The sequence below is a fragment of the Salvia splendens genome, chromosome 8 (assembly GCF_004379255.2).
Source record: "Salvia splendens isolate huo1 chromosome 8, SspV2, whole genome shotgun sequence".
NCBI lineage: Eukaryota > Viridiplantae > Streptophyta > Magnoliopsida > Lamiales > Lamiaceae > Salvia > Salvia splendens.
Genome location: NC_056039.1, coordinates 9,701,441 through 9,726,774, shown reverse-complemented (window position 1 = coordinate 9,726,774; position 25,334 = coordinate 9,701,441). Strand labels below are relative to the sequence as shown.

General features: G+C 37.2%; 3 protein-coding genes across 3 annotated transcripts; 1 reads left to right on the top strand and 2 right to left on the bottom strand.

The window, feature by feature from the left end:
• Positions 1–1,086: 1,086 nt before the first annotated feature.
• LOC121743829 (transcription repressor OFP17-like) lies at positions 1,087–1,937 on the bottom strand. The gene has a single exon (XM_042137200.1). The coding sequence runs from the start codon at positions 1,755–1,757 to the stop codon at positions 1,254–1,256; it is 504 nt and encodes a 167-aa protein (XP_041993134.1). The 5' UTR covers positions 1,758–1,937; the 3' UTR covers positions 1,087–1,253.
• Positions 1,938–3,163: 1,226 nt separating this feature from the next.
• Positions 3,164–11,469, bottom strand: LOC121743476. The gene is made up of 9 exons (XM_042136779.1): positions 10,890–11,469; positions 9,772–9,957; positions 9,195–9,287; positions 8,798–8,980; positions 8,609–8,711; positions 7,990–8,175; positions 4,045–4,943; positions 3,589–3,953; positions 3,164–3,507 (listed from the first exon to the last, which is right to left on the bottom strand). The coding sequence occupies exons 1-9, from the start codon at positions 11,100–11,102 to the stop codon at positions 3,450–3,452; spliced, it is 2,286 nt and encodes a 761-aa protein (XP_041992713.1). The 5' UTR covers positions 11,103–11,469; the 3' UTR covers positions 3,164–3,449.
• A 1,463-nt stretch (positions 11,470–12,932) lies between these two features.
• LOC121745714 lies at positions 12,933–14,014 on the top strand. The gene is made up of 3 exons (XM_042139686.1): positions 12,933–13,472; positions 13,563–13,791; positions 13,878–14,014. Exons 1-3 carry the CDS (start codon positions 12,933–12,935, stop codon positions 14,012–14,014), a joined length of 906 nt encoding a protein of 301 aa, XP_041995620.1.
• Positions 14,015–25,334: the final 11,320 nt, after the last annotated feature.

The following is a 25,334-nucleotide window of genomic DNA, read 5'->3' as shown; positions in this document are numbered from 1 at the left end:
TTGCGTCAGCGCGTGACGACGCCCACTCGCGGGCCGGCGAGTGGGCGTCACGCATGGCGCAGGGGCGCGCCACGTCGCCATGGCGCGTGGCGAGACAGCCTATCTCTTTTCTCACAGGGACGGGTCGAGGGACGGGCGCGGGACGGGCCGGTGTGCCGTAACGCGTCGCGCGAGCGTTCCGTCTCTCCGCGACGGAACGCGGGACGGTGGCGCGCCGCGTAGTGGATGGCCTTATAGGACGAATTACCTACATCGCAGTAACTCTATATATGCATATATAAACTATTAAAAAGATAAATCAGGGCAATTTTTCCTATGAAGACAAAATGTGGCATATTACGGCAAGCAAGAGTTGTGGTAAATGCACATGGGAATATGATTTGATTATTTGAAAGAGAGAGATGAACAAGCTCTTTACCTAAACTAATACTCTTAGATCAACATCTATTTCTGATTATAGGTTTTTCCAAAAACGCACTCTTGATTTATGTTGTGCCTTTAAAAATAAAAATAGCATATACATGTAGTTGACACTTGATTGAGACACCAAAAAAATGAAAGAGATGGATGAGCAATACTATGATTTGATATGGGTTGAGTACTGAATTTTGAGGAGTCCCATATATTCTCGAGCCTAATAAATTGAATGTGTCAATTTTAACCTAAGTTTACTAAAGTCTATGCTCTAGCACCAAGCCGAATTTCTGGCATAATGTTTCTCAAATAATGTGAACATTATGGGCCACATATAAATAAAACTTGAGGTGATATGACACGGTTTTAATCAGTTCAACTTTTTTGGGGGGGAAACTTTGAATTAAATTTTCTTTCATCATCTCTCCCCTATAAACATCATGAATTGAGCCAATTGAAGGCCGGTAAATCATATCTTGTATCACAAATGTCTAAGTTAATTATCCAAATTACTTTATACTAGCGATATGTAGTGATAACATTATTAAATTTTTTATATTTTATAAAAATTATTATGCAAAAGCTCCTATCGACATAAAAGATTTTGCATCAAAATTTCAAACTTAGAGAATTTAGAATTAATAGTCCCTACCCTACCAAAACAATTTCATGTATCCACCCTTGAATATATAGTTAGGATCATGTATTGATCTATTACAAATCATACTTTACATGAAAAGCTCAAAAATTAGCAAGTGCAATACAACTATACAAGCTACTTAACTATAATGATATGAATACAATTTGAATGAAATTAAACCGAGAAAATGAAACGAATTCTAGCTTTGCTCGGAAAACAAATCCGTACAAAGCTCCCTATAAAAGCGGCAAACCAAATCAATGAAAACCGGCGACCTAAGCTCCTTCCAGCAGTGGAGCAGCTCCTCCACGTCACCCAAATCCCTCACTTTCCCCTCTTCCACGATCATCTCCACCAGATACTTCTCGAAGCTTCTGCACGCTTCTTCCACGCGATCGTCTTCCTCGGCTCTCGCGCCGCTCAATTTTACGTACGCCGGAGTGAGCGGCGACGGAAACGGCGCTCTCTGGCGCGGCGCAGCGTCGGAGAAGCTCGTGAGCTCCGTCACCCGGTCCATCTCCCTCTCGTCGCGCGGCGATCGGAAAATCGTCATCATCCTAGAGATTCGGCGGCGGCGGCGGAGGGATTTTATGGAGAGCGGCTTCCTAGGGCGGAGCTTTACCAGGAATTTCACTATTTTTTTGCATGGTTTCAGAAGCTTGCGGTTGATCAGTGAGGCTAGATTTAGATATTTTGATTTCATTTTTGACTAGTGATTTTGATGATGAAAAGAGGAATTGTGTAGAGAAAATTAGAGTTGATTGAATGATTATGTTATGCATTTTGATGTGGTGTGTATATTTATTTAAAGGGAAAGGGATGAAATGTGGATTTCACGTCTTCATCTCTAAAGAGAAGTGCTATACCATAAACTAGGACCTTTTCTAATGTGGAGTCATGTTTATTGGTCTATTTGAGTGTTTGGATTTCGGATCCTATTTTTGTCTGATCCGATTCAATATGAAAATTCTACTTTTATGAAAAATGAATATAATCCAATCTGAATCATCCAAAAATCCATAAATGAAATTCCATCCTAAAAATCCAAAAGCAATACCAAAAAATTGAAAATCCAACACCAAAAATCTAATACTCCTAAAAATACAATTAAAATTGTTCAACACAAAAGTTTTATAGTAGTAGTAGCATTCTTTAGATTTGGTATCATATAAAAGTATTTTAGATTTCAAATTACGTTGGATTTTAAGTATCCTAGCATTTTAGAACATCCAAATTTTTCAAAAAATTCGATCCAAATCAATTTTACTTTGGTTTGATTCAAAATCGAATTTTCGAATTCCAAATATTTTGGTCAACCCTAGTCATATCTCTCGCCCCACACAATACAATTTTCATCCTACTAAATAATGTTGTTATATAGTATCTATCATCTATGTACACACTGCTTATTAATTATATGCCGGCTACAGTTTGCTACTTTAATTTAATGTATTGTGACATAAAAATTGTGTTCAATACTTTGAAATGAATTAAAATTCGAATTCAACCTAATAATTATTTTGATGCAACTTGTAAAATATAAATAGATCATTGGAAATGAATTTGGATCCTGTTCACATCATGCCTCACAATCACAAGACCAGTCTCACGCAAAACTCTTCTTTTAGATATTCATAAAAGACAAAACGTGAAGGCTGAAGCTTTAATAGAGTATAATTCAATTAAATTTCAATATATCAGGACAAATATTGTTTACATGAAGTAACAATAACACATCTATTTGTCTTATCAAAATTCAATTAAAAAAATGGCTAATTTAAGGCTCTATTAAATACTGTATCATAGAATTGGGCATGTAAAATAAAATTTGAGGCACCAAAGTTGAAATTGAATTATAATTTTCAAATCCTCCCAACTCAACAATTCCACAATTCGAATTTCAAAATAGATAATTAGAATACAAATAGTAAGTATAACACTAGACACCTTTACACACTGCACACACAAACAATGCACATACACTGCACACTACACACACACTGCACATATATTGCACACATTGCACAAACTTCATATCAATTTCTTCAAAACTCATTTACTGAGACTGATTTACACAAATAAATCCAAAAGTTGAAATAGGTTGCACTGTTTTAATGAAAATTTGATTGAGCATAACTTTTATACGGATGAATATTTAAGCACAAATATGTAAATGAGTTTAAAAAAACTGTGAATCCATCAATAGCTAGGGAACTATTACAGACAGCAGCTGAAGCCAAACTGTAAGAAGAATAAGTCTAATTCTGGAGCTATATGCATCTATAATCACAAACAACCCAAAAGGGGGGTTATGTAGGTTGTGAAAACTACAGCTTACGCCTCAAGTCTGTTAGCATCAGTATCACCTCTACTGTGTACAAAACAACTTTGTGCTCTAGCACAAAGGGGGGAACTCAGCTTCACTTTTCAGCTGGAACGACTGCTCTTCAAGCCTGTAAAACCAAAATCATATCGAGCTTAAAAATTTATACTATAACAAGAAGCATTGAGATTGAAAGAAGCATCTCTGCTACCTTTGCTCTGTTTCATGATTTGCGGATCCTGAAATGACCCGTTCTGCCAGATCTCCAACACAACCAAATTCAATCCTCAATGGTCCACTCAAACCACCTTGCTTTTGATCTGTCGGGCCATTTTGATCTTCAGGGTCGACCTTTTCAGGCAGGGCTTCGTGACTGATATTTTCACTATTTTGCACAGCAGAAGCAATGTGCACGCCATCAATTTGCTCGTTCCGACTACTTCCAGTTTTGTTCACAGCTGAAGCATTAGACACGCCAACACTTTGTCCATGTCTGTGAAACTGATCAGGAAAGTCTGAAACTCTATTTCTGCTCTCCGCCTGTGGCTGTGGATATCTCATCCCATGAAAACCGTTCTGCAAGACATAACGGGTAAGACTACGACCAAAACATTCAGCTGAAACTAAGTAATCAAAACCATGAGACAAGGTCATAAATTAGGAGTACCATAACGGGAAAGTAAGGACCACTTCCTCGGGCAATTTGTGCCTCAGAGAAAGATCCATAAGCAGGAGGTGCGGAATAAGCAGCCCAGCAGTTACTCTGTTCAGTTGGGACAGGCTGTAACGTCATTTGAGAGGCTTGACTCCACCACAGCGGCATTGATTGATAAACAATATCCCATGGCTTCCTGTTGTTAGCCCAAGAAGGTATTGCCGAAGGATGATACGCTAGTGCAGACAGAGAAAACCCAAGGCATAACTGACCATATAAAAGACTCCTAATATGGCTGTCGTAGTCTCCAGTAAGATCAGCCAATGCATTGACTGCTTCCGACTCTCCCAAGCTAGCTGTGTCCACATCCTTGTAATCATGGGACATATCATCCACATTGTAAGCATTGGAGGCATGTGAACCTAAATTGGTTGAATTGGCCCATGAGCTATCCATGGACCATTTATACCTATAATTCACTTCTCCATGTTCCCTTTGGTCTTCTAACCATGACTTGGATCCATACTCCTGAGAAGTGGAATTTCCAGATTTGGAGCGAAGGGATATAGGTTCGCGAAAATTGAATTCTGGTGGGTTCCAGCCTTCAGATGCCATCTTCAGAGGAAATTCAGTCTCAACAGGATCAATATCATTTATAGATAATCTTAAAAGCATATTTTCCTCAGACATCAGATCAGCAGGTAATGATAGTGTGGCAGTTGAGAACTCTTCATGACCAAATTCTAAGGCCAAGTCTTGAATAAAATTTCTATTGTCATTCCCGTGCCAAGCAATAGCATTTGAGAAGAATTTATGTATCCCGTAAGCAACCTTATCAACTGGCAGCGAAAGAACTTGACTAAGCCTGCGAGCCCCATACTTGAAAGCACTCCGTATACGGTAGAAATTTCCTAGAGGGCAATAAAAGAAAATCAAAATCGAAGGAAAAAATAGTATATGAGAATATTACAATAAACTAGAGTAATGTACGGGTAAATACAAGAATGCGGCCGTCTCACATTTTGTAGATAAGTGAGATAACCCATTTGACCTACTTTAAAATATTATTATGACAACTATTACTATCTATTACTATAGTAAATAACATCTTTAAGTGTCCAACATTAAAGTAGAAGTTAAAGAAGGAAATAGAAATATATTGGCTCATAATACTTTTTTAGGAATTTAAATTTAATTTGATTCGCTATGATAAGATAATACTCCGTACTCATTTTTAGTTAATGATAGGTAGCATTGGCAAAATTGAACTGTTAATAAATATATTTGACATAGTTGGTAACGTATAAAGTATATAGGCACAAGCAGTGTTGTTAGGAGCCTGGGACGCACTGGGTTAAGAGGCAGTGGGGCACACAAACAGATGTGGTTATTATTTTCCTGCGATATTCACGGAGAATTTGAATTGGAGAAGGAATAACTAAATCAGAATAGTAGAAGACCTGAAGAATGAATAATTATTTTTCTTGAGAAGAGGAATGCGAGAGTTATTATTTTTGGAGATATTTTGGCGACTTAAGGGGATTATGATCAGAGTTAAAAGGAGAAGATCTGATCAGATTTGAACATTAATTATTTTTGAGTTATCTTAGAAAAAAAAGATTTGATTAAGGTTTAGGATTTGAAAATTTATATCACCGCAGTCGCCCCAAGGCTCGCCCCATGAATATTGCTCAGCCCAGCCATCCTGGGGCGATTTCAATGGATCCCCAGGCGCCCAGGGCTCGCCACAGGCATGCACAAGCAATAAAACAAATCGTTACAAGGTTATAACATGTTCACAAACAAATACAGAACACTTTCGAAGTGTTTAAGTTTTAGATATTTTTTATATCATAGTATGATACTATATCATGCATTCATTAATACTCCCTCCGTCTCAATCGAAGTTGATAGAATTCCATGGGGTTTCATCCTAACACCAATTGGGGATAGGAGGAGTAGCCCAAGATACTTATAAAGTGGATTCAGTTATCTCTTTACACCGATGTGGGATATGTAACTTTTGTTTCATTTTCCAATGCTCTCCCTCAAACCCTTCAAGGTGAACTTTGGAGGGGTCGGGCTTTTTTTATCGGATTGGACTAGCCCTCACCTCTAGTCCTCTATCGAACTGGCCTGGGTTAGTTATACTTTGTTAAATTTGGCTATCAGTCAGCGGTCGAGACCAATTGGTGATAGAAAGAGTGACTCAGTAGAATTATAGTGGTTTCAAAACTCTCTTTACACCGATGTGGGATACTATTATATTTATTTATTTATTTATTTATAAAGATGCAAGCAATGTATTTAGGAGCGCGGGGCACAACAGAGTGATTAGGTAAAAATGTGTTGCAGGGCGACGAGGCATCGGAGCACACTAACACGTGTGGTTATTATTTCTACGATATTCATGGAGAATTTGAATTGAAGAAGGAAAAATTAATAGAGAAGAGTAGAAGAACTAAAGAAGGAACAATTAGTTTACTTGAGAAGAGAAGAGTTGGAACATTCATTATTTTTGGAGGAATGCGAGAGTTATTAGTTTTGGAGATGTTTTTGGCGACTTAACGGGATTATGATAAGAGTTAAAAGAAGAATATCTTTGAACATTAATTATATTTGAGATCTATTAGAAATAAAGATTTGATCAGATTTCAAGGATTAAGGTTTAGGATTTGAAACTTATGTCACCCTAGCCACCCCAAAGGCTCACCCCATGATTATCACTCCGCCTAGCCAACCTGGGGTGATTCCAATGGAGCCCCAGGTGCCAGGGGCTCACAATGTAATGACCAAGCAATAAAACAAATTGGTACATGGCTATAACATTCATTATTTTTGGAGGAATGTGAGAGTTATTAGTTTTGGAGATGTTTTTGGCGACTTAACGGGATTATGATAAGAGTTAAAAGAAGAATATCTTTGAACATTAATTATATTTGAGATCTATTTGAAATAAAGATTTGATCAGATTTCAAGGATTAAGGTTTAGGATTTGAAACTTATGTCACCCTAGCCACCCCAAAGGCTCACCCCATGATTATCACTCCGCCTAGCCAACCTAGGGTGATTCCAATGGAGCCCCATGTGCCCGGGGCTCACCATGTAATGACCAAGCAATAAAACAAATTGGTACATGGCTATAACATGTTCATCAACAAATATAGAATACTTTTGAAATGTTTAAATTTTAGATATGTTTTATATCATAATATGATACTGTATCGTGCATTCATTAATATACTCCATCCGTCTTATTCGAAGTGAAACATTTAGTTTCGGAATGATATTTTATGCAATGTTGTTTAGTGTGTTAAGTGAAGAAGAATAAAGTATGAGAGATAATGATGTGGAAAGTGTGGTGATTTCATTTTTAGAAATGTGTCCTTTTGAGTGGGATTGATGGAGTATTTGATGTTTTTATAAATTACATTACCAATATGTAGTATATAACAATTAATAATATTAATAAAAAAAAGTTACACGATAACTAATCTAGCATATATGGAATATTTGATATAACATTACCCATTAGTAGATAACAGAGACAAATGAATGATATATTGAATAGTTAATGGAGATGAAAAGGTTGCATCGTAAGCATAGAATAAGGAATATATTATGCTAAATTAGCACATACTCGAGCATATATGCAATTGCATGGAAACTACATATCAAAGTATATGGCTATGGTTGTCAAACACATCCCTAAGAAGAGGAGTTCATGCTTCCAGTTGAAGAGATTGAAAAATGAAAGAGATGGATGAAGTTTCTTAGTATATTAAACTAAGGCAGTGGCAGCACATAGAAGTAATGTAATTCAACAGCCATAGTATCCATTTCCTAAAAGACATTGGTCTATTTTAGGTCCAACTTATAGTAAGAACCTATTAAACAGTCAATCAGGGTGGCAAAAGTTGTATCCCAACAGAGAGCAATCAATATAATTATCCTTACCTATGTGCACACTGCGCCCAAGATTATTGTTTTCCTTCAGTGTGTCTATGATATTAAGATGTTTCGGTTGAAATGCTTTAGGTTTTCCTTCAAGTTCCCTTAATGAGACTGAAAACATATCCAGGCAGTTCTCCAAAAATTCTTCACCAAACATCAGATCAGTAATTCCATTTTCTGGCACCTTCACTGTAAATAAAATCAAATAGATTATTCACAAAAATGGAACTAAAATGATATTCCCTCCGTTTCTTCATAGTTGAGGCAAAACTTTTCGGCACGGAGTTTAAGAAAGGGATGTTGAATGTGTTAAAGAAATAGATAAAAAAGTAAGAGAGGGAAAAAAGTAGAGAGAATAAAGTAGAAGGTTAATAAAGTAGAAGGTTAATAAAGTAGAGAGAATAAAGTAAGAGAGAGTAAAGTAAGAAAGAGAAAAAAGTTACTATATAGGGAAATGACTCAACTATGAGTGAACTTCCTAAAATGGAAAAATGACTCAACTATGGAGAAACGGAGGGAGTACCAAATATGTAGGAGCCAGAATATACACAAAGAGATGATGCAAAGGTTCCAATACTGTGAACCTTAGAACATTTTAATATTATTGAAGCACATTGCTTACCCACTATATCAGGGAGTGAAGACTTGCAAACTGGTCCTTTCAAGCTGATGCAATCATTCTCCCAATCAAATTTACTATAATACTCCAAAAATCTGTACAGAACCTACACGAAAAAAAATCATAAGAAACAGATAAAATGCAAGCATTTGATTGCAATTGAAGATTACAATGCACAATCACAGCAGTTACCACTAATGGTCCCCATAAGGATGAATGGTACAAATGGAATATGTACAGGACAAGTGTTTCCAGAGCATATGTAGAAATTAACCCATGGTGAGCGCCAAGGATACGACTCTCATAATAGCACCACGCCTTGATCAAGATAATACTGCGCTTGAAGAGATGATTTCTCCCAATAAGGCGATCAACCTGTATAAAGAAATAAATTGAAGAAAATTTGTGATTAGAATGTAATGTCACTTTAGGTATTAGCAACACAAGAGAGTATGCTCAAGTGGTGAAAAAACCTCCTAAGGAATAGGAGGTTTATTTCACCACTTGATGGCATAATGTGTGCATTAAAACTAGTGTGTTACCAAATTCTGGGAGTAAAATGTAAAAAAAAGGGTGCTCTGTTTGCTACCTGCTCTAGGAAACAAAGAGTAGAAAGCCCACCCAATTGATTGAAGGATACATCTAAAACTGTGTCCCCCACAAGGAATTTCAGAATTTTAACCTGCCACAAAAACATAATTACTTCAAAATGTCATGGGACAATCATAGATAAATAGTGTCCACCACTGCAAATTTGGGTAAGTGACTTCCTTCAAAAGAAAAACCTTCGTTCCTTACCACCATATCAGCATGTCCACATTCTTTTAATCACCAAACCATAATCGAAGTAAGTAAATCTTATAAAGAGAAAGAGGGAGAAGAATAAGGACCACCCCATAAAATGGCAGAAACAGAAAACTTGCTTCACTCAGAACATCACAAGATGTGGATAGTTTTATATATTCTGTCTTAGTTGCGTACAGAGTTCTGAACAGAAGCTAACAAAAATGTACATTGAAAACGTCACGTGACTCACATGTATAATATCGAAGAATAGAAACTCCCGCTATAAAAAGAATAATAATAAAAATATTGAAGTTCTAAAAGGCGTAACAAACAGCTGATCATAAAGAAGGTTTAACAAAAAAAAATAGAATGGGAATTACCTCAGCATCAATATACTGTATATCCTTAACTTTGAACTCAGCATTAACATTTTTCTCTTCCCTTTGTAAAAGAGCAAGAACATCACGGGCCATGGATTCATCAGTTTTACTACCGTTAGTAACAGTTAAATCAATATCCCCATCAGGCAAATATGTTTTGAGTGGCACGGACCCATAGGGAAACACCTGTGAGATGCGGAGGCCACAAAAACACTTTTTAAATTGCAAATAATCAGTAAAATCAAATACTCCCTCCGTCCCTCTGCAGTAGAGGCGTTTCATTTTCAGCACCCATTTTGGAAAAGTATAGAAAAAGTAACGTAAGAGATAGAATAATATAGAGAAGACTCTTATCTATATTATTCTCTCTCTTATTTTACTCTCTCTACACTTTAACTATTTATTATCATTTTTTCAAAATAAGTGCTCAAAATGAAACGCCTCTACTACAGAGGGACGGAGGGAGTATTAGATATGAAAAGTAAAAACTATGATATCACTGAATTGAACTCCAATATTTAGCACCTGTATCAGTTTTTACAATCACACACTCATGGAATGAAAATTAACTAAGAAATATATACTACAGTATATCCTTGATTCCTTTTAGAGCTATAGAAACTCACATACAAATTACTTCAAATACATAATGGGAATACAACTGAGGGGTTATTGTCCAGAAACTCATCCATCCATGAGAAACCAAGAAGAAGACTGCTCAGAAAACATGCCATAATCTAAAACTCATCATTCTTGATTTCAACAAGCAAACAAATAGTTCCACACTCCTTAGATTATCAACACGCAAAATCTAAAGATCACTTATTCAAAATACCTGACAAATAATCAAACAAAATCACTTATTCAAAATCTGACAACAAAATCTAAAGATCACTTATTCAAGATACCTGACAACAAAATCTAAAGATCACTTATTCAAAAAGGAAATTCACCACCATTTCTCACACACAACAAATAATCAAACAATAATCCCTCAAAAAGTAAATGATTATCACATCTCCTCCCCGAGTCGATCAGCCATGCACACAAAAGCTCTCAAGAATGCACAAATGAAATCATCAATCTGGTAAAAAGATTTATTAAAAAAAATTGACCACCTCACAATTAACATGGCTTTTGATGAGTCTCTGCATATAATCAATGATGTCTCTTCTTTCCTCCTCCGAGTCGAGCGTAGGATGAATGCAATTCAGCACATGCCGGGCGGCATCCTCCGCCGCCGACAAGCATTCCTCTTTGAAAGAAGCCAGATCAAGCGGCGCATAAGAGTTGAACCCAAAACCGGAATCTTGGCTGCCTAGCTCGCCCATTGAGAGTTAGTCTTTCAAAACACAAAGTGAAACGGCAACGATGGGCTTTGCTTCACCGCTACTTTTTGTGCACACGCAGACACTCAATCAGCAGCGGCGCTAGATGTAATTGTGAAGTGAGAGAGGAATCTAGAAGGGAAAGGGGGTTTAATTAGGGGTTTTGAGGAAGATTTATTGCGATTGGAAGGATCCGCGCTGTATTTATACATATACATATACATATACATATACAAATAAAGGTCTCTTTCAAGGAAGGGGAGAAGAAGACAAAAATGGGAAGGTGTTTATCCTCGTTTTCTTCTGCTTCCAACTCTGATTCAGCTATTATGCAAAACCACCTGTGTATCTCTATTGTGTATGTATATGTTTGTGGGGTTTTGTTTTGTCTACAAATCTATTTTGTGGCGCGGCAGAGCGATTTTATTATATTTTAAAGGATGGGTCCACAATATGTTGTCCACTAAACGCAGCAACTAACACACAAAACGCAGCACTTATGTTCATTTCTTTCTCTCTTTTATTTATATATCTTCATTCTTTTTTTTATATTTTAAAGAGTATTAAAAATATGATAGAGTCCAACTATAAAAACATTAATTATAGTTATCATCATATTACTCAGGTCAAACACATAGTTTTCAGACTTTTTCTCTTTATACCACAAAAACTTTCTTATTTTTCTAAATTGGAAATTCCAACCGAGATTAAATAATTGAATTTCACCTTGTATAAATCATAGGCTATCTATCCATTTTTCAAGAATGATAATCATAATTACTATTGTCGCAATTAAATTCTATTTTAAAAATTTTACATATAAAATAATATAAAGATACATAGTGTGTATGTGACCACAGCAGGGATCCATCGAAGAGACTATAGATATGGGGACTATTGCGATTTCAATTTAGTCTCTATTCTTTTTTACTAATACTCTCTTCCCTTGGGCTCGTTTGATTAGATGAGTAGAGCAGGAAAAGGATGGAAAATGCTGACGTGGACCTTTCTAACCATCGTTTGTTTGCATTTGTTGTTTTTTATCAAGCCCGCTTGAAAAAACACGGCCTGTTTGAAATTAATGTTAGCTACCCATATTCAATTGGTAACTCTAACCCCCAAAAAAGAAGGTTTAGTGAGACAGAGTTTCATTGTTTGAAAAAGACTCCCCCTCTTCTTCCCCTTTTACCCTCTCTCTCCATCCTCATTGTTGCTTGAAGGCCACTGCAAAAACGCAGCAAATACGCCATAGCTGCAAAGAAAACTCCATACAGGTCAGTAAATCCAACCATTTTTGTTGTTGCGTAGACATTCGAGCTCGACGCTCTCCGTCGTGGGTAGATGGTTGTTGTCTGCAACATCTATGCATGACCCCCAATTTGATTAGACATGCAAATGAGATTAGATTTGAATTATATGGTGTTTTATTTGGTGCAGGTTCTACAGTTCAATTGTAATTAGGATTGTTACTAAATTCTATTATGTTATTCCCGTTTTTGATGTCTATTTGTGATTTGTACATAAAATGAATAATTTTTCCGTTTTCATTAGCAATTTTTTCCGATCTGGTTTGTATCTTGGTTGAATGGGAAAATTTGACTAGTAGGAAGATGTTTTGAAGGTTGATAACTCAGTATGTTTGCGTAATGTATGTTCATTAAAGCGGTTTGATTAGTCGCAGTGTATAATATGTGGTGAATTTCATTTTTTAGGACTTCGAATTTTGATGAGAATCTCCCAGTAGATAAAAGGCATAAGCTAACAGTTACAAATGAATGCAAGTAGTTATGCTTAAGTGTTGTTGGTTGCTCTGTGTTGTAGTTGTGTACAGGCATGGACAGGGAAAATAAAAAACGAAAGGAGATTGAAAATGTATTGGTTGTAGTTGAAGATTTGGTCCGTCGGCAGGGCCAACAATCTTTTCTTCTGCTCAATTTGGCTGAGTATTTTAGTCGGCGGAGGAGTAGTGATGACGAAGATGATACAACCATGGTTACTGACTTGTTGTGGAAGATACCGGAGCAAATTCGGCGTATGGATAGGCTAATACGTTTAACTGACACGGACTGTGTGAACAATCTCTGGATGGACCGTAACTGCTTTGGACGGCTGTGTCTACTACTACGTGTGCGCATGGGTTTGAAAGATCGAAAATTTGTAAGCGTTGAGGAGCAAGTGTCTATGCTCTTAAGCATCCTCGCTCATCACAAAAAGAATCGGATAACAGGGTTTGAGTATTTGCGATCCGGACAGACTGTTTCTCGATATATTCATGAGGTGTTAAGAGGGGTGATTGGTCTTCATGAAGTATTCATGGCTAAACCGACGCCCGTGGACGACGATTGCGACGACCCCCGGTGGAAATGGTTCAAGGTATTTTCATCAAAACGTCACTGAATTTATTTTCCAGAAATGCATTTCATAAATAAATTTAGATTGACTTGGCTGTTCGTATTTTATTAGGGTTGTCTAGGGGCATTGGATGGAACATATATCGATGTTCGTGTTAGTGTTGGTGATGCACCACGGTATAGAACACGAAAGGGCCACATCGCTACTAATACTTTGGCCGTCTGTGATCGTTTTATGCGATTTGTCTACGTCCTAACTGGTTGGGAGGGATCAGCAGGTGACTCTCGTGTTCTACGCGATGCTGTCACACGGGAAGTTGACAAACTACGAGTCCCTAAATGTACGACATCTATGCTGCACTCTGCGATCTTTATGCGGTAATGGACAATTGTTAGTAACTGATATCTCTCATTTTTTCACGCGCAGGCTGTTATTACTTGTGTGATAATGGATATGCAAACAGCGAAGGATTCCTCACACCATTCAAAGGGGTGCGGTATCACTTGAAGGAGTGGGGCCTTCTGCGCATAAGCCCCAAAACCCTACAGAAATGTTTAACATGAGGCACACCATGGCGCGGAATATCATCGAACGTGCTTTTGCAGTATTGAAGATGAGGTGGGGGATATTACGCAGTGCCAGCTTCTACCCGATCACAACACAAACGCGTCTCATAATGGCATGCTTCATTCTGCACAATTTCATTCGGAGCCAAATGCAAGTTGATCCAGTTGAGTTGGAACTTAGTGATGCAAATGTGAACCTTGAAGACCTTGAAGATATAAATGGGGACATTTCAGCAGGGGCGGAAGGAGATGCCGTGGAGTATGTAGATGCAGTTGAATCTACTCCAGCGTGGAACCAGACCAGGACAGAGATAGCCAAGTTTATGTGGAATAATGCGTAGCTTAGCTAGTAGTTTAGTACTCTACAAGGTTGAGCAATTTGTTTTATCTTCAAACCATTAGTACTTGGTAATCGCTGATTACGAGCTTTCATTTCATTATTTTATAAATGACTTTGATGAACCATGTCCATCATTTTCTTGCATATGTTATTTTTATTTTGATCACTAAAATACAATTATATATAGTTGGAAGTGTTATGCAAATAAGATATACTACCAAAACAGATCTACATACAGTGCAATAATGGAAAATTATAGTTAAAATTATAGTTGATGATGTGTATAAGATGTAAGGCAAAAATTAAATTCAAGAAGCTTGATGTTTCATAGAGTTAGTTACTTTGTTAGATGAATGTTAATACAAACTTTGAAATTTTTTTAGGGGATGGATGAAAGAATCATTATATATTTTCTGGACATATTGATGAGTGGATCGTACATGTAAGCATAAATTGTAAAGCTATTGAATAGATTTACTACTTTAAAATAAGTAATCTACATAATAAATAATAATATATATAATGCAAAATAAGTAATACCATATCTAAACTCACGGCTAATCAAATCAAATAATAAAATAAACTAAAACTACAACTAACACAAAATATTATAAGCTGAAAGAAATTGCATATAAGCTGAAAAATGATACTTTAACATGACAAAAATGACATAAAACTGATAAAATGATACTTTTGCCCGATAGAATGATACTTTCAGCCTATAGAATGATACTTTCAGCCGATAGAATGATACTTTCAGCCGATAGAATGATAGGTATTTTTGGAGTATAAAATGACATTTTTGTTTAATAAAATGATACGTTTACCTTATAAAATGATAATCTAAGCGGATAAAATGACAGTTAGCTTATAAAAATGATAGTTTAGCTGGAGAAATTGCATATAAGCTGAAAAATGATACTTTAACGTGACAAAATGACATAAAACTGATAAAATGATACTTTTGCCCGATAGAATGATACTTTCAGCCTATAGAATGATACTTTCAGCCGATAGAATGATAGGTAATTTTGGTGTATAAAATGACATTTTTGTTTAATAAAATGATACTTTTACCTTATAAAATGATAATCTAAGCGGATAAAATGACAGTTAGCTTATAAAAATGATAGTTTAGCTGGAGAAATTGCATATAAGCTGAAAAATGATACTTTAACGTGACAAAATAACATAAAACTGATAAAATGATACTTTTGCCCGATAGAATGATACTTTCAGCCTATAGAATGATACTTTCAGCCGATAGAATGATAGGTATTTTTGGTGTATAAAATGACATTTTTGTTTAATAAAATGATACTTTTACCTTATAAAATGATAATCTAAGCGGATAAAATGACAGTTAGCTTATAAAAATGATAGTTTAGCTGGAGAAATTGCATATAAGCTGAAAAATGATACTTTAACGTGACAAAATGACATAAAACTAATAAAATGATACTTTTGCCCGATAGAATGATACTTTCAGCCTATAGAATGATACTTTCAGCCGATAGAATGATACTTTCAGCCGATAGAATGATACTCGTAGTTAGGACGTATTTTATTAGGGTTGTCTAGGGGCATTGAATGGAACATATATCGATGTCCGTGTTAGTGTTGGTGATGCACCACGGTATAGAACACGAAAGGGCCACATCGCTACTAATACTTTGGCCGTCTGTGATCGTTTTATGCGATTTGTCTACGTCCTAACTGGTTGGGAGGGATCAGCAGGTGACTCTCGTGTTCTGCGCGATGCTGTCACACGGGAAGTTGACAAACTACGAGTCCCTAAAGGTACGACATCTATGCTGCACTCTGCGATCTTTATGCGGTAATGGACAATTGTTAGTAACTGACATCTCTCATTTTTTCACGCGCAGGCTGTTATTACTTGTGTGATAATGGATATGCAAACAGCGAAGGATTCCTCACACCATTCAAAGGGGTGCGGTATCACTTGAAGGAGTGGGGACCTTCTGCGCATAAGCCCCAAAACCCTACAGAAATGTTTAACATGAGGCACACCATGGCGCGGAATATCATCGAACGTGCTTTTGCAGTATTGAAGATGAGGTGGGGGATATTACGCAGTGCCAGCTTCTACCCGATCACAACACAAACGCGTCTCATAATGGCATGCTTCATTCTGCACAATTTCATTCGGAGCCAAATGCAAGTTGATCCAGTTGAGTTGGAACTTAGTGATGCAAATGTGAACCTTGAAGACCTTGAAGATATAAATGAGGACATTTCAGCAGGGGCGGAAGGAGATGCCGTGGAGTATGTAGATGCAGTTGAATCTACTCCAGCGTGGAACCAGACCAGGACAGAGATAGCCAAGTTTATGTGGAATAATGCGTAGCTTAGCTAGTAGTTTAGTACTCTGCAAGGTTGTGCAATTTGTTTTATCTTCAAACCATTAGTACTTGGTAATCGCTGATTACGAGCTTTCATTTCATTATTTTATAAATGACTTTGATGAACCATGTCCATCATTTTCTTGCCTATGTTATTTTTATTTTGATCACTAAAATACAATTATATATAGTTGGAAGTGTTATGCAAATAAGATATACTACCAAAACAGATCTACATACAGTGCAATAATGGAAAATTATAGTTAAAATTATAGTTGATGATGTGTATAAGATGTAAGGCAAAAATTAAATTCAAGAAGCTTGATGTTTCATAGAGTTAGTTACTTTGTTAGATGAATGTTAATACAAACTTTGAAATTTTTTTAGGGAATGGATGAAAGAATCATTATATATTTTCTGGACATATTGATGAGTGGATCGTACATGTAAGCATAAATTGTAAAGCTATTGAATAGATTTACTACTTTAAAATAAGTAATCTACATAATAAATAATAATATATATAGTGCAAAATAAGTAATACCATATCTAAACTCACGGCTAATCAAATCAAATAATAAAATAAACTAAAACTACAACTAACACAAAATATTATAAGCTGAAAGAAATTGCATATAAGCTGAAAAATGATACTTTAACATGACAAAATGACATAAAACTGATAAAATGATACTTTTGCCCGATAGAATGATACTTTCAGCCTATAGAATGATACTTTCAGCCGATAGAATGATACTTTCAGCCGATAGAATGATAGGTATTTTTGGTGTATAAAATGACATTTTTGTTTAATAAAATGATACTTTTACCTTATAAAATGATAATCTAAGCGGATAAAATGACAGTTAGCTTATAAAAATGATAGTTTAGCTGGAGAAATTGCATATAAGCTGAAAAATGATACTTTAACGTGACAAAATGACATAAAACTGATAAAATGATACTTTTGCCCGATAGAATGATACTTTCAGCCTATAGAATGATACTTTCAGCCGATAGAATGATAGGTAATTTTGGTGTATAAAATGACATTTTTGTTTAATAAAATGATACTTTTACCTTATAAAATGATAATCTAAGCGGATAAAATGACAGTTAGCTTATAAAAATGATAGTTTAGCTGGAGAAATTGCATATAAGCTGAAAAATGATACTTTAACGTGACAAAATAACATAAAACTGATAAAATGATACTTTTGCCCGATAGAATGATACTTTCAGCCTATAGAATGATACTTTCAGCCGATAGAATGATAGGTATTTTTGGTGTATAAAATGACATTTTTGTTTAATAAAATGATACTTTTACCTTATAAAATGATAATCTAAGCGGATAAAATGACAGTTAGCTTATAAAAATGATAGTTTAGCTGGAGAAATTGCATATAAGCTGAAAAATGATACTTTAACGTGACAAAATGACATAAAACTGATAAAATGATACTTTTGCCCGATAGAATGATACTTTCAGCCTATAGAATGATACTTTCAGCCGATAGAATGATACTTTCAGCCGATAGAATGATAGGTATTTTTGGTGTATAAAATGATATTTTTGTTTAATAAAATGATACTTTTACCTTATAAAATGATAATAAAAGCGGATAAATAGCTTTTTTCATCCTAAACTTCGATTAAAAATGATTTGACAAGTCATACATTACATACAATTAAGTTTCATACATTTCGCCAAAATATCAATGGACTTAGCCATCCAAATGTCCTAATTCAGATCATAGTCATACATTACCACAAAAGCAGCTAAAACATGGCAACATGTTCCTCGATTCCTAAACATCTCCCGATGTGCAGGCCACCCCATTCGATTTTTGCCATCCAATTCCTGATGCGGTTTCGATGACATTTCAATTAGCACCATTTTGTCAATAAATGCTATTGCCTTATTTACGGAGTGAACAGTGCGGGCCTTAATAAAATGCAGGGCCATCCTCATTTATATCAAGACTAGTGAACACCCAAATATGACCATAAATGAAGCATAAACTGTCTATCTCTAAAGTAGTGAACACGTCCTTAGGACGGAGGGTGGAGGACCAAACCCACGGCCATACAAAAAATACAGACACCCCCCTTGCCTATAGTTCTATTAGTCTGACATACATGCCTGAACAAAAGAGTAATATGAGTATCCAATAACAAAAGCTAGAGATCGAGGCTATTGCCGAGAGGTTCAGTTATAAGGCTTTTACATACAACCACTTAAATCAATGGATACTTGGAGCTACTAGGCTTTGGAAGTCCACCAAAACCATGTCGTCCCTTTGGTGTGCTATCACTTACCATTTTTTTCCTCAAGGATATGCATGAGGTAGTCGGCCTTCTCATCATCGTCGTATCCCATAAAAAGGTCAAGCCTCTCAGGCTCCTTCACAAGTATGTCGCTAGCAAGGAATTTTTGCTTTCTATCCAAACCTGGGACGGTGCGCAGCAGTGTTGAAACTTCAATGCGCTTAGCACTTAGGTCAAACTCGTACCCGATACGGGTTGTTAAAGTGTCTAGACGCTGGTTCGTGTCTTCGTTCACCTTTGACATCGCCTCTAAGATTGATTCCAATGCAGACCCTGCCTTCCTTTTACGGTTAGGTTTGTTCGATGTAGTGTGGCTTTTGTAAGAGCTTTCACATCCGGTATCCGGATTGAGGCTTTCTTGGATCTCCTCTTGGGTGTACAAATCCTCCAGATTGACATTGTACACATCAGGATGAGGCTCACGCATGGGAGAAGGAACACCACCAGTTGGTGAAGAGACACCACCAGACGGAGAAGGGGCAGCTCCCATTTTAGCAAAAGCTTGAGTCATGCCCTCGCACCGCAAACCGGCTGCACGATCCTTCCCGTAGATGTACTTCCAGTCATTGTAAAATGGGCAAGACTTATACCTCATGTAGCGTGCATTAGAGTCAGCCTACAAGGTAAAACAACAACTTCAAATTAAAATAGAAAGTGATGGTCAACAATATGTAGAAGAGTTGGGGGGATGGGATCGATTAAACCTTAACGATTTGGGCCCACTGGTCGTCGTTGCATTCTATCTTCCAGTCGCCGTCTGAGTTGAACCCAACACCGCTACGGTCAAGCATCATATTCAATGAATTGTAGAATTTCTTCCAAGTGTTGATCTTGGAGGAAATATGAGGTTGGGCTCTCACAGTTGTTGTAGGGATTTCTCGACGGACAAATTCTTCAACGCGAGTGAGGAATCCTGCTCGGAACCCATTATCGGCCTTCCAACGGTTAGTCACAAGGTCCTTCAATGCTAGTATGAGGACTTCCTCCTCACAAGGAGACCATGAGCGCCTAGACCTGTCAGGCTTCAGTCCACCAGATTTACCACGAATAACACCACCTTCACAACAATAAAAGGTTCATCAATTACTAATCCTTAAAGTTCATGTTAATTGCAGTGCATAAACTAACCATTTGGGTTGTGGCTTTTTGATTCCGGCAGTATGTGAGAGTCAGACATCATTCACACAAGAATATTTGATCTAAGACTACAATATCTCCAACAAAAAACAAAAATAATGTGACAAAATTGAAGTAATAGCAGAGGGAGCACAAGGTAATCAGTAGTCGACAATGAATCATAAACGACTTTGGAAGGCGTGACGATTTATGAACATACGCCGGAGCCGACGATGACTGATTAAGCAATACAAAAATGCAACGAGAATTAGTAAGCAAATTTACCTTGGTCGTATGCCCAGTCAAAGACGTCGGCTTGTGCTCGACGGTAATTATTTGCCGGCCAAGAGGTGTTGGGCGTCTCCTTTTGGCGGGACTGCTAAGCATATTTTAGAGAAGGCGGTAGTGAAAAATTTGGGGTAGATCTAAATTATAAATGCTACTTTTGATAAAGGGCAAATTGGAAATTAATGTAATGTGTTAGGGATAAATATGTCATGCAAACCAATAAAACATGCTTCCAACTAATCCAACCAAACACTGATGTTGCCCACATGTTCCAACACAACTCAACGAACCAAACTCCATTATGCATAATATACACTACCACAAACATTAAGTTAGCAACACAACCCTTCAAAAATTTGTATTTGCTACTCATCTAATCAAACGAACCCTTAATATTTTGAAAAGAGTGGAGTACATAAAGGATTACTAATACTCTCTTTAGGGGTGGCAAATCGTGCGTGTCGGGTCGTTATCGTGTCGACACGATAACGACACGAACACGATAACAACAAACACGAACACGACCCGTTAAGAAAACCTCAAACACGAACACGAACACGACACGAAACCCTCAGACACGAACACGACACGAACACGACACGAACCCATTAACGACACGAACCAATTCGGGTCAACACGACACGATAACAACACGTACATGAGATGACACGATAACGACTCGATAACAACACGACCTGATAACGGTTAAACCTATTAAAAATGAAAATAATAAGAATTAATAATATTAAAATATTATTTGTTAACGGATAACACGAACACGACACGAACACGACACGAACACGTATTGTTAACGGATAACACGAACCCGACACGAACACGACACGAAATTTTCGTGTCCTTAACGGGTCGACCCGATAAGGACACGAACCCAATAAGCTCTGACCCAAACCCATTATTTTCGTGCCGGTTCGTGTCGTGTTATCGTGTCGTGTCAAAAATTGCCAGCCCTAACTCTCTTCCCTTAATATTTTGAAAAGAGTGCGAGTACATAAAGGATCCTGGGTAAAAACGATATCGTGGAAAATTACTGATTTTTTTCATTTTGCACATTTAAGATGCTTTTACACTTTTTAAATAAATTTTAATTTGCAAACTAAGAGCATCCACTATGGGGTGCTCTAAGGGGCGCCCTAAAGCCCGCCCTATGCACCGCCACGTCAGCATTTTATCCTTCTCTCCTTCCACCTGTAGTGGGGAGCCCTAAGCATTTTACTATTGTTTTGTTAATTAATTTAAATGTTTTCAAATATATGTATGCAAACTTAGAAAAAACACAACGATTAACTAAGAACGGCAAAAAATTCATTGATTATAAAAAAAAGTTACACGGGTTAGAAATAAAAAAAATTGACTATCCTACAAAAACCCCAACTTCCGGCTCAAGTCATCGATCAACCTCTGGTGGAATTCGGCTCTGGCCGGATCCGTATACTTCATAAGGGCATTGTGCGTATCCAGGTCAGAGAGACCGTATGAATCCGTACTAAAGTGCGGATCGTACTGCATGTTGGCGTCGAACGATCGATATTCGCTAGGTCGTGTACCCGGCCACCGTGCGCCATATCCAAACATCGGGCTACTAGGACTTGAGTATCCACCAGAATCCATTTTATAGCGTAATATGAGAGTTTAAAAGTTAATCGAAAAGTTACAAATGAAAAGTGAAGCTGGGGTATATATATAACAAAATTTTTGAATTAAAAAAAAAAAACTAAAACGCGTTGCATCGCCTGCACCATCGTTCGCGTCGCCCACAGTGGGCGGACGATGCCCTATTGTCCGCACTTCGTCCACAGACTAAGCGTCGGGCGCGGACGACGCATCGTCCGTCATCCGCGGAGCCACATCAGGCGCGCTATCGTCCGCCCCACTTTGAATGGCCTAAAATTGTCTCCAAATCCCTGAGATCATGTTGTACATTATTTTACTCATTTACCAAATATCATTTCAATTCACCTTTCCAATAAATATTTTAACGGTGTATTTCTCTCTTTTTTCCTTTATCTTCAATAGATGTATTTTTCTTTCTTATTATCTTTATTTTAAGTACTATCTTTCCTTTTTCTTTTTCTTTTTTTTTTTCTTTTTTCTTTTTTCTTTTTCCTTTTTTCTTTTTTCTCTTTACTCTTTTCTCTTTTCTCTTTCCTCTTTCTTTTAAACTTTATAATTTTATGATCGTTATTTGACATTTGATTTTTTTGTAGTATTTCATTTGATACTCTGCTATAGGTCAATGCAAACTTCCAACATATATTTAATGCCTTTTAATTATGGGCATTTATTCCTGCAACTAATTCATTTTTCAACTTGTAATTGACTAAAAAATAATGCAAAATTTTACACTACAACAAAATTTCATAACCACTTCAGAGGATTATGCTAGGGCCGGCAAGTCGTGCGGATTGGGTCGTTATCGGGTCAACCTGATAATAACCCAACCCAATAAGGCATAACCTGAACCCGACCTGTTAAAGAAACTGTAAATCCGAACACGAACCCGACCTGCTACCTTCAAATCCGAACACGACCCGCACCCGACACGAACCCGTTATCGACACAATATAATATGGGTTGACACGACACGATAACAACCCGAACCTGATATTACACGATTAAAACCTAATATTACACGATTAAACCTTAATTTTTAACCTAATTTACACAATTAAAATTCATTTTATACTATTTAAACCTAATTTATAAGAAATTAAAACATTAAAGTAATATATATTTTTTTAAATAATAATAAAAATAATAATATTATTTCTTAATGGGTTACCCGTATCCGACCCGCATCCGACCCGAACCCAACCCGAAATTATCGGGTTCTTAATGGGTCAACCCGATAAGGACACGGATCCAATAAGACTTGACCCCAACCCAATAATTTCGTGCGGATTCGTGTCGGATTATCGTGTCGTGTCTAAAATTGCCAGCCCTAGATTATGCAATACTACATAAGGCCACCCGCAACACGTTACGCGGGTGGCACAAGTCCCGTCCCTCCGTGACGAGACGGGTGCGGGACGCGTTGCAGCGTCCCGTACCGTCACCATCCCGCCGGATCCCCTGTCATGCCGAGACGCCGCGCGAGACGTCTCGCCATGCACTCCCGCGACGTGGCGCGCTCTGGGGCCATGCGTGACGCCTACTCGCCTGCCCGCGAGTGGGTTTCGTCACGCTGACGCAATAATTCATTTTTTTAAAAATTCAAATTTAATAAAAAAAAATTAAAAATTCGAAAACTGTAAACCATTTTCCTTTTTTTATTTTTTTACAATATAAATATTCCTATTTCATCCTCATTTCAAACACCAACACACATCCAATCCTCTCAAATCATCTCTCTTTCCTCTTCATTTTTCATCTGAAATCATCTCTTTTATTCTTCCCCCAAATTTAATCGATCTAATGGATCCATATGAGCAAATGCGTCGAATAATGGAAGAATCTCTTGAAGAAGATCGACGTCGGGAGGCGGAGGAAGCCGCGCCGCCCCAAAGACGCTCCCGGACTTACATCCATCGTAACCGGGAGGAAGCCGCCGCAAGGTTAGTCCGCGACTACTTTTGCGATAACCCGGTGTGAGGAGATACCTACTTCCGTCGCCGTTTCCGCATGCGGCGACCGCTATTTCTCCACATTTGTCACGCCCGCATTTTCTAAAGATAGAAAACACGGTTGATCACGACTAGGGGGGTTAAAGAAGCGGGAAAGAAAGGGAAAACAATGTATCAACACCATAGCTCGAAACAAACGGGAATAGCTTGAATAAAAATCAGAGTATCATCTCAACAATTGAGAACTCAAAGGGATTATATCTCAACAATACATAAACTCAAAAGAAACAACATTCAGCGGAAGCATTTCGAGAGTAGAATAATGCTATGTATGAAGACACAACATATCCTAGACATTTGATAGACATTCTTCACTTTTATGCTCAACACCCACCGCACTCGTCACCGCTCAACCTGCACATAGGGAAAACACATGCAGGGCTGAGTACTTGATGCACTCAGTTGACTCATGCCGAAAACAATTTTCAATAACAATATTTATCATGCCATTAATGAGTGACCTCGGGGTTTTAACTTTGAAAGGGCCCGAGTCACTAACAATATTTATCATGCCATTAATGGTGAAATAACAATATTTCACCAACATCATCATCAACATCACCATACAATATCTGAACATACATGACAAGGAATGTGGCCGCATTCCAAGCCACTAGACCGGCCAACTCAGAGAGATAGCGCACGATCTACGGGGTGTACACTAGCCTGAGTAGGGACTCACTCCCTAGTCAGACCCGAATTCGATTAACCATACATGGCAAAAGCCACTTCAGATAGGTCCCATAGCAACACAAAAATATGGCATGACAAACATATTTCCCAAAAATAAATATACTTAGGACATAGTCCTTATTTAAAAAGAAAGCCCACCTCGTTCTCTTAAACCCTTCACTTGTCAATCAGCTCCGTTCTCAAATAGCATGCAAAAATCAACATTTTTTTAAAAGAACATAATACTCAAAAATTAGACTTTAAGAAAATAGTTTTAATTAAAACAACATTGAAGTTAAGTCTTACCCTTGGATCATATTTATGAAATTTCACCTTTGACTTAGAATTGTCCGGCTGGTTTCACATTCCTGGATTTAATTAGAGCAGTCTGTGCATCCTTCTCCATCAGCCCAACACTTAGATCAATAACTTGGTCCATCATTTATCAAAGAGTAGCCCAATTTAATACTCCTGACCCACCTAGCCCAACAAGAAATAAAAGTAATTGAAAATCCCAAATGCTTTCTTCTCCAAAACTCACGGTCAGAACCTCTTCTCAATTTCTT